Below are 14,107 nucleotides of genomic sequence, written 5' to 3' on the forward strand. Positions count from 1 at the left end.
TGATTTCCTTCCCTCTTGGATAGTGAGTGCGATGGCGACTTCCTCCGCTTCCGTGATGGAGCTGGGGGATATCGACCCGCTGGAGGTTATTGTTCCTCTGCAGTCAGTCACCACTGCTACTTTCTTCCACACCACCACTTTCTTAGCGTTGCCTGTGTAGAGTACGGCGTCGGTAAATCGTGCTGCATTCATAAAGCCGAATTTCCTTTCGATGTATCGGGCCCTTGCCTGCCTCCTGCCGGGGTGGAGGTTCGGGTCCATGTTTTTGGGAAGCGGGGTTACCTGGTACCAGCTTCTGATGGTGCGCGGTATTTCTTGTGTTTGTTTGTGGGCTTGGAGTTGGGAATTGTAACCAAGTCTCTCAAGTACGCTCCTGCCTGTGGGTGTTTGGAGGAGCCGGTTTTTCTGCGAGATGAGTTGAGCTTCGGCTAGTTCTTCAAAGGTGTTATGAAGTCCTAGGGCCAGAGGTTTCTCATTTGGAGTGTACTTTGGTAGGCGTAGGGCAGTTTTGTACGCCGTTTTTATGATTACATCTGCTTTTTCCTTCTCCGCTTTAGTTAGGTTGTAGTAGGGCAGGCTGTATGTTACCCTACTGACTACTAGGCTCCTTACTAGGCGGAGTGTGTCTCCCTCCTTCATGCCCCTTCTTCTGCTTTTGACTCGCGCTATCATTCGGGCGATTTGTTGGGCCGTTGTTTTGAGGAGGGTGAGGGCATGTTGACATCTTTGATTGGATTGGAGCCACATCCCTAGAATCCGTACAGTCGTTTTCTCCGGTATGTTACCTCCATCGATTTTTACTTCTATGCGTAGGTTTGGGTCCGTGGGTACCGCTCGGTTTCCTTTCCCTTTCCATATTCTTAAGATTTCAGATTTGTCGGGTGAGCACTGGAGTCCTCTTTGGCGGGCATATTGCTCTATTGTAGTGGCTGCTGTTTGGAGCTGTTCATTCTTATCGGCCAAGGGGCCTTGGTTGTCCATATCGTGATGTCATCCGCGTAAAAAGCATGTCTGATACCCTGGATGTCTTGGAGTTTTCTGGCCAGGCCAATCATGGCGATATTGAAAAGAGTGGGTGAGATGAGGAAACAGCAGCCGCAGCAGCGCCAAAGTCGAAGGAAGTGGCAAGGAAAGCGTCGCTATCAAGGCTGCCTTCCGTCAGGCTTACAGCAGCGGCCGCGATAATCATAGGTACGCCTAACGATTCCGGGATTACGAATAATTAAGGCGCGGTCATTTGTGAACGGTACATGTTATTCAACAGGGCGCATGGATGTACATTTGCACCGGATGGTATACAGTTCGCGAGCTCGCATGTGCCGGTGTCATCTCGGTCACACTTTTCACAATCAAGTTGAAATTGTCCTAGACGACGTCTGCGGTGACAAAACATGGTGATCTACGGGTTGGGCGGTGTTTTGTGACTCAGCCCTTCAGCGCTTGCAGTGAGACCTACGACGCAGCGAATCAGCTGCGACGAGTTTCACATCAAACCCTCTGAATGGAAATGACGTACTAGTACATCATCTTTAAGTGGCTGCCACGTGACAGTGGTTTCGTAGGTAACAGCCTCGTGGTTGATGCTGCCCGGACAGCTCCCTGACCCCCTGTCGAGAAAGGACGCTGCGAGGTGTCTTTTTCTTCACACCAAGGCGCAATTAAGCTTCCTGGGACGCCCCATGTGTCTCGGTAATGCGCTAGAAAGGCGCATCGCATTAATGCGCCAGGCGAGGGTAGATTTACGGGCGCTAGTCGACTCTCGCGGAGCATGTAAAGGCAGGATCGTCGAGAGCGGAGGCGGGGGTGCCTAACAAGACCTTCGATGACAACCGTGAAGCTACTGCATGAGAGGGGAGAACGGAGGCGGGGGCGCCTGACAATACCTTGGATGACAACCGCGAAGACACTACCGAGAAGCAAGGGAGAGCCGAGGGGGGCCTCTAACGACACCGTCGCTGCATGTAAACGGCGTCGCATCGCCTTTCCCAAATGCGCTTGGAAATGCGATGCGCCACTGTCGCATTCGTGTAAACGGGGCTATAGACTTTCTTTGAACCTGAAAATGCTATCACACATTCATTGGTGTAGTCAGGGTACAGTGCACTAGAATAGGTAGCCAGGGGGTGGCACGCCGGGCAAGTGCCCACCACCCCCACCGAAGCTTCTGTGTTAGCATGCGGCCTGCCCAGCTCCCTTTTCTCTCCCTCCACTCAAAAAAAAAAAAAAAAAAAAAAAAAAAAAAAAAAACTGCCCACGCCACTGTTGCCGCGCGACTGGCCGCTCGAGGCGTGTATTCGCGGGCTTCTTTCACGTTCAGAAAAAAAAAAAAAAAAAGAGAAAAACTTTTACTATGTAGCGCGTATTGAGCAACAGAAAGCTGTATCCGGAGTTTTTCGTGTTGCTCTACAATTTTCTCCTTGACGCTTTTCATCTAATTATAATACTTCAGAAGTTAATTAATTAATTATCACTAATAATGTAGTTAAGTGGAATCAGAATGCCAAAAATAATCTGAGTATCTCCAAGCGACGGCAAACAACATTACCTTGGTTCTATCCAGCTACGGGGTATTTGCATATTTTTTAAATCTTGGTGCATAACAGTTAGGACTCTCTCTCTCTCTCTCTATGTGTGTGTGTGTGTGTGTGTTCAATTAGGGGTTTAAGCTGAACCCGGAGAAAATATTGTGAAGGAAATGGTCAGACGTGTAACAACAAAAATACTATTATTTTAATGGCATTTTTGTTGTTAAAAGTGTGAGTATTTCATTCATTATATATATATATATATATATATATATATATATATATATATATATATATATATATATAGTGTGTGTGTGTGTGTGTGTGTGTGTGTGTGTGTGTGTGTGTGTGTGTGTGTGTGTGTGTGTGTGTGTGTGTGTGTGCGTGCGACGAGATACAAGGGAATTCCAGTTACTTTCGTGCTTCAATGCAATACAAGTAAGTAAGGGTACGACTTTATCATTCGGCGTCGGATTGTAATTTGAATGTACGAGAAATCCTAATTCTGCTACGAGGAAACTCAAACACAAACCCCTTTTCCAGTATTCCTACCAGACCTAAAGCCACGCGTTGCGATTCTAACGGGTCCCCATAACCACGGCCGCTGGATAAAAAAAAGGTGCGGCCTGCGACTATCGCGTTCTACTCTTAAAGGCGAAGCTTATGTATATGCATACGCCACGCCTTATGACGTGCGGTATATGCGGGTTTTATTGCCACACAATTCTATCACTAATGTTGCTCATACCTTGTCTCACATTCTTGACAAAGCTATTCCTCGGAATTTTGAGAATGACATTCCACAAACAAATGTCATAAAAGAAACACTCACAGCGCATGCCTGTTTATGTTAAATCTTCTCAGATTGAAATATTACAAGTGCGAAACAAACACGGGAACCTGAAAAAATTATGCAATTTCTTTGTTGCGGTTGTGCACTATCTCCGTGATCGGTCCACGCAAGAGGCTGCGTTTCTACCAGAAAGCTCGCCTATGTGCATAGCGTTCGCTGCCAGTGTTTGCCAGTAACCATTGTGGTTGCATAAGCTGCAGTCGTCGGGAACCGTGAGAAGCAGTCAGAGTTCTTTGAATGCTATCACGTTCCACTCTTAAAAGTGAAGCTTAAGCGACCTCACAATTTTTTTACCGCAAGTTTCAAGGTGCGCATCTCAAAACACGTGCGATTATTAGAATTCGTTCCAAGTGGATATGCCTTGTGAACTCGCAGGCTACAATTTATAAGTTGGAATATGTGCCCCGGAAAGTAATTAATTTAATGTTAATGAGTAATCTTTTCTTATTAGTCGAGTATGCATTTCGATTTCTCGTGTGAGTGATGTTGGCCGCTTCGCGTAACCCAGCCCATTTATGGACTACAATTACGCTGTCACAGGCGATTTTAAGATTTCTGTATGATCTAACAAACACAAACACACACACACACACGCGCGCGCGCGCGCGCACGCACGCATTGCGTCGATAGTTGAACACAGGATCCAAAATTCGACCACAAAAATATAGGCTTTCTTCCTCGGGTGTTGTTTCCTGCTCGCATCCGCATGAGGCTCTTATTGTCAATTTCCAGAAATTCCACGCCCAATACGCGGCATAAAAAAAAAAAATTGTTCGGTCAGCCTCTAGATAAAGTGCACGAAGTAACAGCGCCGACACAAAGAAGCAGGAGCAGGGCTAATCGAGTTAGCGGGCGAGCACGAGAAGCCCCTGAGCGCAGCTTCCCCGGTAGCCGCGAAGCCTGCACGCACCTGCGGACGCTGCAAGGACTCGCTGCTTTTGGAATAGAGAACGTTGTGCGCGAGCGAGAGAAACGGGGCGCACGCGGCGAAGGTAATGAATGAACAAAGCGTTATGAGATACAATTACCGGGGCGGGGAAGCATGGATTGGAGAGGCACATATTGGGAGGTTCTTGTTGAAAAATGTTGGGCAATATGCAACACAACTGTCTCTCGATAAAGGACACCTCAAGCGAATAAAGAGAGGGAGGTCGAATCGGGTCACATACGAGCGTATACATGGCGTATCACACTCTTCTCACGAACGAAAAGCGGCGTGCAGGGCCCGGAGGGACATCCTTCTGTACGTTGCGTTGGTTCAGTGGAAATACGGTGTTCTGTCGCCGAGCACGAAGTCACAGGTTCGATTCCTTGTCGCGTTCGGATGGTTGTGGAACGCAGAAACGCTCGTTTTTTTTTTTTTTTTTTTTTTTTTTTGAGCCTTTTGCATACTACGTAGCTTTGCGACACCGTCAATTTAATTTTGAGTGGTCTGCAATGCCTAAGTGCTCAATGGAAACGCGCTCCATGCTCTGAGCGGCATACGTGGCCTGGCACACAAGTCTTCTAGGGCCAGAGTTGTCGCATTCTCGATCTCAGTGGGATGACATCCATCGCATCCGTGTCATCTGAGCAGTTTTCGTATAAGCCTTGTAGTCTCGCGATCTGTTCAGACCTGCGGGAATGAAGCTGTGGGTGAGGAGGGATCGTGTCCTTGAACGGAGGAAAGAATCGTACGCGGGAGGAGGCACGCACTGAAACAGGACGTTCGAAGACTGCTGAGAAAATATGCTCTGCCGTTAGACCACTTCGAAAAATAAAGCATAATCCAGCTAGTGTGTTGCATTTGAAACCATATACAGACAGTTTTCTACAACATTATATATATATATATATATATATATATATATATATATTGTAAAGATGAAGAGATGCACTTGGGCTCGGGCGCTCGGGGAACGAAGGGAAGAGGAGGACGAAGCAGATGATAGAACAGCTTCAGGACCCTTCTTCTTCTTCTTTCTGGAGTTTTACGTGCCAAAACCAGTTCTGATTATGAGGCACGCCGTAGTGGAGGGCTCCGGATTAATTTTGACCACCTGGGGTTCTTTAACGTGCACTACAACGCAAGCACACGGGCGTTTTTGCATTTCGCCTCCATCGAAATGCGGCCGCCGGGGCCGGGATTCGATCCCGCGACCTCGTGCTCAGCAGCGCAACGCCTTAGCTGACTGAGCCACCCCGGCGGGTAGCTTCAGGACCCCTAATTAACAAACTTGGCCTCAGCATGAACGCCCCCGTCTTGCTTTGTTTGGAGCTTCCACATTGGGGTACAGCCACCAGAATGTTTGCACTGCAATGCAAAACTTTATCACTAATTCGAATTGACTGCCTTCCTAAAATAATCAATTATAATAATTAATTAGAACACCGACCAGAATTCATTTTCCTTTTTTCTTTCTTTCTATCTTTTTCTAATTTTTTAAAATCCATTTTCTCCAAACAGCCCAATTCTTGGCCAATCCCCCACGATGGGTATGTGCCATTTGTACAGAGGATCAGCATCAACAGCTTGGCTGGTCATTCTCCTTGAGACTGCCAGATTTTACTCCTGTATTTGAAGCTGAGCTCTTAGCAATGATTATAGCTCTGCGCAAACTCCCTTTAAATGAATCCAGTGCGGTTATTATAACAGACTCCCTTTCTGTCTGTACTGCGCTTACAGCTTCAACCAATTCACCAGCTCTAAAGACGTTTCTAACATTTATCCCCCCCCCCCCCCCCCCAGCTGAATCTTGTAAAATTATTGTGTACCAGGACACTGCGGATTACATTTCATTGAAATGGCCGATTCCTTAGCGCGAGCATCCCTGAATGGACCGATAATATCGGTCCTTCCAGTGGTGGCACACGCCTCCGGTTCGAGCATCTCTACGTCGGCGTCCTCCGCTTTCCATAGCGTACCCGGCAGCAAGGCCTCCAAGACAGCGGATGAAGCTGCATCCGCAGCGGCGGTGGATGCAGAGGCATGCGGCGACGACGCGGGCAATCTGCAGTACGGCTATGGTGCCTTCTAGCCACCATAGTACGGCGACCCTTGGGACACGGACCCAGCCGCAGTGGCTCTACGGCTGCTGAGGGCCGAGGAGCAGCGCAACAAAAGCCCCACTCCGGCACACGCCACCCCTGCCGCAAAGGGGGGGCCGTCCACCAACGAGATGGCCGACCAGCCCGTCTACGAGACGGCGTTAGACTTAAGTCTCAAGCAGCAAGAGCCCAACCAGGGCTTGGACCGATTGGCCCAGGGTCCTGTAATCATCCTCCCTGCAGGCTGCAGCAGCAGCCGCGTGCAGGCCCACTCTACCCGGTGCCGTCGTCGTTCTCGTCTTCGGGAGTGTCAGTTACACCAGGTCACAAGGGAAGCATCACAAGACAGCCTTCACTGCAGGATGCCTGTTGCCCGAAGCCACCACCGCACCAGGGGAGCAGTTGCAACACTTCGGTATCTTCTAGTATTCAGCAGCAACCAGCCCCAACGCCTTGTGGTTCCAGCAGCAGTGGCGGTGGCAATCCTTCAGTTCCGATTCCTGCTACCAGAGGTCATGATTTGGCGTTCAGGCAAGCGTCAGCGGCCATTGATCAGAGCCATCCATTACCACGGTCGCCTATTTCCGAGAACGCCCCTGCTGCACTTGTCGGCGCTGTCGCTGTTAAGCATATATAGCATCCATGCAGGTGTCAAGGTGCTTCCTTCAGGGGGGCCACTGTGCCCAAGGCACAGTGGCCACCGCAACGAAGCGCCACTTCAGAATGACTCCGACTGTGCCCTCCAGTCATTCAGAGCATCACCATCCGTGGACAGCCTCTCAAACTCTTATTTTGATGGTCCTCGAAAACCCGAGGAGAAGAGGGGAAGACTGGTAGCACCACTCACAATAATCGACGGAGCACCCTTTAAGGGAATCTCTTCAACTTCGCCTGGAATTGACAACGCTGAGCGGCAGGATAATCGTCGGCAAGACCTGCGACCAGCGCGCAACAGCCAGTGTCGCCCGCCAGAGAAGTGGACGGCTCACCAACGACGACTTCACACACTGAACAGGGTTGCCTCCATGTTAAGTGGCTTGTTTGCAAGCCATGCCGGAAACTTGCAGCGTGGCCGAGTGTAAAGATGAAGAGATGCACCGGGCTCTAGGGGGCGAACGAGGAGAAGACGAGGACGAAGCATATAATAGAACAGTCGGTACAGAACCGACTGCATTCTTTGAGAATCAATGGTCCAGACTGCATTGTCCCCAGGTAGTTTTTGTGCAGAAACTGTTAGAGCCATTAGAAATATCAATCCGTGATGTGGATTTTCAAAATTTCCCTACTGCGACAGTAAGCGTTGAATTCGATGATATATTTCATAATAACGCTAAACTCCTACCTATTCGATACCTAAAAAGTTTGCTAGATGACCACCTCGAGAACCTCCAAATAAATGCAGTAATAGCCACAGATGCTTCTGTCAGTGAAGAGAAGGCAGGAGTGGGTATTTTTTCGGCATCATTAAATTGGTCTTTCTCCCTTCGACTACCCGACTTTACGCCAATATTTCAGGCGGAGTTATTAGCGATCATCCTAGCTCTACGAAAACTTCCCACATCTATTACTTCAGCCGTAATCTTAACCGACTCCTTGTCTGTTTGCTCCGCTTTATCAGTGCCCAATTCATCTATCATTCTCCGAGAATTTCATTCATCCATCCCCCAACATTTACGCCTTATCCATCTGGTATGGGTGCCAGGGCACGTGGGGCTCACTTTAAACGAATCTGCAGACGCACTAGCAGCGGCATCTCTTAACGGCCCGGTACTGAGGATCCTAAGACCTTCGGCATACGTCACTTCTGCGAGATTTAAAAAAAATTTTCTGTCCAAGAAGAACAGGCCAAATCATGTGTACTCAATAACACCGATTTTCAGCACCTTAGGTTTCCTTGGCACAGCAGATGGAGTGTTCAACAAGAAAATTTGAAGTGTCGTTTACTAGAATGCGTTGCCGAATACCAAGGCTTAATTTCCATACCCATAGGTCTGGTTTGGCGCCTTCCCCTCAATGCTTTTATTGCAATGAACCCGAAACTATGGATCATTTCTTTATAGAGTGTCGTAGGTTCACCATGCATAGAAAACGACTTCTAGAAGGTCCCCTTCGCCAACTTGGATTGACCATTACGTTACCTATCATTCTATCTCTGGGGGCGTCGGCACTAGGACACTGTAATATGAACGTATGTGATGCCATATTTAATTTTGTAATGGAAACAAGGAGACTGCCATGCTAATTTTTTTTCACAAGACAACAAAAATATTTGCTTCAAATTTTAAGATGCTATAGCATGAAAATTAATATTAACGATTACAATTCATTTATTATCTCATTCTTAAGTAAGAAAATCCCATTTAGGTATCCTTCATTTTTCTTCCCACTGCCGCCCGATTCATGGTCAATCCCCCGTAGTGGGTTGTGCTATATCTATAGGCACCAAACCAAACCAAACCAAACCCAGGAACGGGTGCTGTGTCTGTGTCTCTGTTCCCTTTACAGTATATATATATATTTCAGAGCTATTCCACTCTGCGAAGGTGGATGACCAGCGGAGCTGTATATGAGGTCCATACACGACCGATGACGCGTAGTGGGCAGACTGATGTTTGTGTAACATTGAATGCCGAACCTTTCCAAGAGAAACGCCACCGACAACTTTCTGTCTGGCCGAGCCACGTCTATGTTGAAATCACCCACGATTACGATGGGAGTGGAGCCGGTTGAGGTGATCCAACCAAAGGTGCATACGCTTCGCGCTTGCGGCACGATCTTCGTCCGTAATGTTGGAGTTGGGAGTCGTGGTCTATCCGTGTTCGACGTCAAACTGCGGGTCTAGCCTACTCAGCCGCTGCTACCTGTTGTAGGAGCTGGGGTGTCGTGGCCTCGCCAGCAGTTGTAAGAGTTGGAGTCAGGGATATCCAAAGTGGTAGCTGGCCCATGCCGTCGTCCGCCTCATCCACGCTGACGCTGAAGACGTTGTTGAAGGGAGGGACAGGTTCTCATCGAGAACGAAGAGTACTGCGTTTATTTACATTATTTACAAGGGAAGTAGGAGAACGATACGTCTCCTCAGTCTAACATGACTGGATCGAAGCATACTGGCTACATCTCAGGGCAGATGGGAGAGCCCTCGGCAGATGGGAGAGCACTCCCGATGGCCCCCAAAGGTCTCCTTAAAACCCCTCTGTCGAAGCTGCGGTCCCACCATCCTCCAATCGGAGCGTCGAAAGTCACCGATGGTCTGCGTAGAAGGCGAGGGTGCGCATAATCCCCCGGCGCCTTCGTTGCCCGACCACATTCGGAGAAGTGCCCTCGGGCGCACACTGCTCATTTCCCCACATAAAGGAGGGGACACTCGTAGACAGGTGGCTTCGCACCTGACTGGAACTGACGCGTCTGTTCCTGGAATGGGCCAGCCATCGACGGATCTGTTTGGAGAGCGGCCTTGGCGGCCAGCTGGTCTGTCGAGCGGCCGTGAGAACGCGTCTACTTTTCCAAGAGTCTCCTCTTCCTATAGTGTCGAGACACTACTCTTTGAAAGGTGTAGAGACATGATGACGCCGCTGATCTTTCCCGGCGGGACGGCTTTTCAGCCTCCCGAAGCGATTCGTCGCAGGTAAACAGGAGTACGTTACTTCCAAGATCGCTGCCCCCGCTGGTCGCCGAACGTAACAGCTCCTCCGCGGCCCGGAAAATCTCGACCGGCCAGCGCTGACAACCGCTGGTCAGGAAGAGAATGGCTGGTGACCCAGAAGATGGCTCGGCATTCTGCAACAATTGCAATCTCGGAATTCCTCCAACCATCTCACAACAACCGGCACGGAAGAGTCGATCCCGGTAACACAGCAGACCTCAGCGTGCAAACGCCCGGAATCAGCTGTTTAATTCACCAGGCCTCACACCAAAATTTCAATATAAGCCGCTCAACTGAGTACTGCAAATTTCGACCCCAAAATTTTGTGCCGCCAAAGCGAACGCTCACGTTCCTTTGAGTTCAACGAAACCCGACTGTCGCGCTGCACGAGAGCAGAGGCATACGTAAAGCTGAACCAAAGGCTCTAAATAACCAACGCTTCAGCATAACTTCTGCAGCCTAACTTCGCGAGCAGTCTGTTCATACCCTTATCACAGTGGACTACTTATCGCACCTACTGGCGCCACTGCACAGCTTCGTGAACTCGAAGGATACATAATCGAAATCGCGCCAATTTTGAGCTCCGTAATCACAACGCATACTTGCGTCTCACGCAGACGTTTTCTTTCCCTATTGTTTTTTGCAGGACACGCCTTAAAGAACAAAAAACTAAACTTGCGTAATTTACGCACTCACACGAATTTTAGAAGAAAACGCGTCTGCCAATAACTGCTTCCACGCACGCTTAATAGAAAACAGAACACCGCCGTCCCGAACACACACGAGCGACCCAGTCTTAAATATGCCGTTTCTTTCAGTCCACACAGGACGCGCGCTAATGGAACGTACCTTTTCAGTGCAAATTATGCATTCACTGAAAACACCACGCGCTTAACCCTTAAAGAAAAATTTACAATTTTAACTAAGGTTAACTGATACCCGCGCGCGTTACAATAGGCTTTCAACAGATGACCTTGACGCTTCAAGTCATTCACAAAAAAAAAAAGAAAAGCCTAACTACTCATTAATGAACATTTCGCGAAACCAAAGCTTTACGGAAACCAAATCTTTCAAACCTCGGAGCTTCTCAAACGAAAAAAGTAAACAAAACTCAAAAATTACTTATTGAAAAATTCTAATCCCAAATCGCGAAACTTTTAGATGCTCAAAAATAACCAAACAAAACAATGTTTGCTTCTACGGAACCTTTCCTTTTTCCTGTCGTTCCGATTAATTACTACGAACTCGTACTTTTGAGCCGTACTCGAGGTGGTCGCGCCCTGAAAGCTATTCTAGGTAACCAGCGACAACAAAAGGCCTGACATTCCGTCAACTCTGTCGAGACTTCACAGTCCCCTGTCAATTTGTGCCCTGGCGACATGCTTTCATAGCGACCTCGGTTGACCGCGTCGCGTCTCCCTATCACTTCACCTCGTCCTGCGCCCTTGCGCTCTTTCACTCTGCATGCGGCACCCCGAAAAAAAACGACGGAACTACGGGGAACATAATTTCCCCGTGCCCTTTGTCCGCGTTCGTGCAGAGCATGCTCCGTTTAATGCTTTTAGGCCGGCGACTCGGACACGCTTTAATCGAAAACGCCGATCGCACCTTTCTTTTCTTGGCGCCCCGCTCATGCATCTTGACGCCTTTCATTTTGCTAGGCTGCGTCGGACTCCCTACCGCATTCCGATCCTTACGGCCCTTGCTTCTACGGTGCTTCTTCTTCGAACTCACTTTTGAGTCATCTGCTCGCGCCTCGTGCTGACCGTTACATATCTCCTCGGTCCGGATCACTATTTTGCCCACACAGTCTGAGTGATTTACTAATAAATCATCTCCCTCTTTGCCCCGACTGGCGGACAGCTCTACCGACTCTGGAACAATGCAGCAGTCTTTATTCGAGCTAGGCAACTCGCACTCCTGCGAACTGCCCTCTACTGCATTGTCCAGCTCACGCTGTGCATCGGCACACAGCTCGTCGGTCTCGATCGCTGTCTCACCCGCACAGTCCGAATGATTCGTGCCTAAATCATCCCTCTTTTGGCTTTCTAGACTGGCAGACAGCTTTACTGATCCCTGAACCATGCAGCTGTTTTCCTTTGAGCTACGCAGCTCACAATCCTGCGAACTGCCCACAACTGCATCGTCCAGCTCGCACTGCGCATCGGCACGCAGCCCTGACTCGACCTGGGTGCTCGTGTCTGTCGGGTCAGCAGTGACCTGTTCCTCGTTAACGACCTCGCTAACAATTTCTGCGACGCCCACACACGGTGACTGTGCCAATTCATTCACAGCTGGCCTAGCTGTCTCTACCGTGCTCTGTTGGCACAGCACCTCGTCGCTCTCACTACGGCCTTCAACGGCCGCTGTCGCCACTAAGGCATCGTTAGCAGCTAACACATTAAGTTCATCTTTGAACTCGCTGCTAACCTCAGAGGTACTAACCTCTTTGGCTCTTGACAAAACCCTGCTAGCGACTTCCTCCCACTTTCGCTGCCTCCAACCTACCGTTTTTTCAAGCCACCGTTCTCTTTCTTCGATTGACTGCTGCAAACGTCCAATGTCTCTCCCCACCGATGCTACATACTTCCTACTTGCTTCCCTTTCTTCCGGACTGCATTTCTCCTGCAATATTCTTTTCAATTCCTGCCTCTTTTCTTCCTGTTCCTGTCTCATTTTTTTCCTTTTCCTGCCTAATTGGTTCATGTTTCTGTTTCTTGCTTAGAATTTTGTTACCGAGATGTTCGATGATATACAAATCATTGTCGCTTTGGAGAATGGTTTTTCGAATCTCTGCTTCCGCTAAGTCCTCCTCTACGTCTACCTCGAGCTCTTCACACAACCACAACAGGCCAGCTCTCGTCAAACTCAACAGGACCATGGTCACTACATTTAAGCTTTGGCTCTGCTGTCACACAATACTTGCTGCGATACACTCGCAAATCAAAATTCCGAATCAGAATACAAGTAAAAGATCCCCAGCGATTCAATTCTACAAACACAGAGAAATTAAAGCCTGGTAAATCTTACAGCCAAAACCAAACGCTTACCCACAGAAGCAGCACCATATCACCAGTCCTTCTGCGCCGTATCCAGTCAGTTGCAAGAGGTGGTCATTCCCAAGTCGCCTCCAACTTGATCAGGATACCGGTCGGTCACCACGTCCATCCCAAGATCCGTGAGGTCAATCCCACCGCTGCCACCAGTTGTTGGAGTTGGGAGTCGTGGTCTATCCGAGTTCGACGTCAAACTGCAGGTCTAGCCTACACAGCCGCTGCTACCTGTTGTAGGAGTTGGGGTGTCGTGGCCTCGCCAGCAGTTGTAAGAGTTGGAGTCAGGCATATCCAAATTGGTAGCTGGCCCATGCCGTCGTCCGCTTCATCCACGATGACGCTGAAGACGTTGTTGAAGGGAGGAACAGGTTCTCATCGAGAACGAAGAGTACTGGGTTTATTTACATTATTTACAAGGGAAGTAGGAGAACGATACGTCTCCTCAGTCTAACATGACTGGATCGAAGCATACTAGATCGAAGCACTGGCTACATCTTAGGGCAGATGGGAGAGCACTCCCGATGGCCCCCAAAGGTCTCCTTAAAACCCCTCTGTCCAAGCTGCGGTCCCACCATCCTCCAATCGGAGCGTCGAAAGTCACCGATGGTCTGCGTAGAGGGCGAGGGTCCGCAAAATCCCCCGGCGCCTTCGTTGCCCGACCACATTCGGAGAAGTGCCCTCGGGCACACACTGCTCACTTCCCCACATAAAGGAGGGGACACTCGTAGACAGGTGGCTTCGCACCTGACTGGAACTGACGCGTCTGTTCCTGGAATGGGCCAGCCATCGACGGATCTGTTTGGAGAGCGGCCTTGGCGGCCAGCTTGTCTGTCGAGCGGCCGTGAGAACGCGTCTACTTTTCCAAGAGTCTCCTCTTCCTATAGTGTCGAGACACGTACTCTTTGAAAGGTGTAGAGACATGATGTCGCCGCGCCGCTGATCTTTCCCGGCGGGACGGCTTTTCAGCCTCCCGAAGCTATTCGTCGCAGGTAAACAGGAGTTACTTCCA

The 14,107-nt window shown here is 49.3% G+C and overlaps 1 protein-coding gene across 1 annotated transcript in view; it reads right to left on the reverse strand.

Annotated features, from left to right (window-relative positions):
* The window catches only part of LOC119440783 (uncharacterized), a 123,941-nt gene extending 110,056 nt beyond the window's left edge, over nt 1-13,885 (reverse strand). The window contains exons 1-3 of the mRNA XM_037705662.2: nt 13,843-13,885; nt 11,780-12,420; nt 10,047-10,179 (exon numbers count right to left, since the gene is read on the reverse strand). Of these exons, the coding sequence (XP_037561590.1) occupies nt 10,047-10,179; nt 11,780-12,420; nt 13,843-13,885 (817 nt within the window). The remainder of the gene's footprint in view (nt 1-10,046; nt 10,180-11,779; nt 12,421-13,842) is intronic.
* Between the last annotated feature and the right edge of the window lie 222 nt (nt 13,886-14,107).

Source organism: Dermacentor silvarum, chromosome 2 (genome assembly GCF_013339745.2).
Source record: "Dermacentor silvarum isolate Dsil-2018 chromosome 2, BIME_Dsil_1.4, whole genome shotgun sequence".
Lineage (NCBI taxonomy): Eukaryota > Metazoa > Arthropoda > Arachnida > Ixodida > Ixodidae > Dermacentor > Dermacentor silvarum.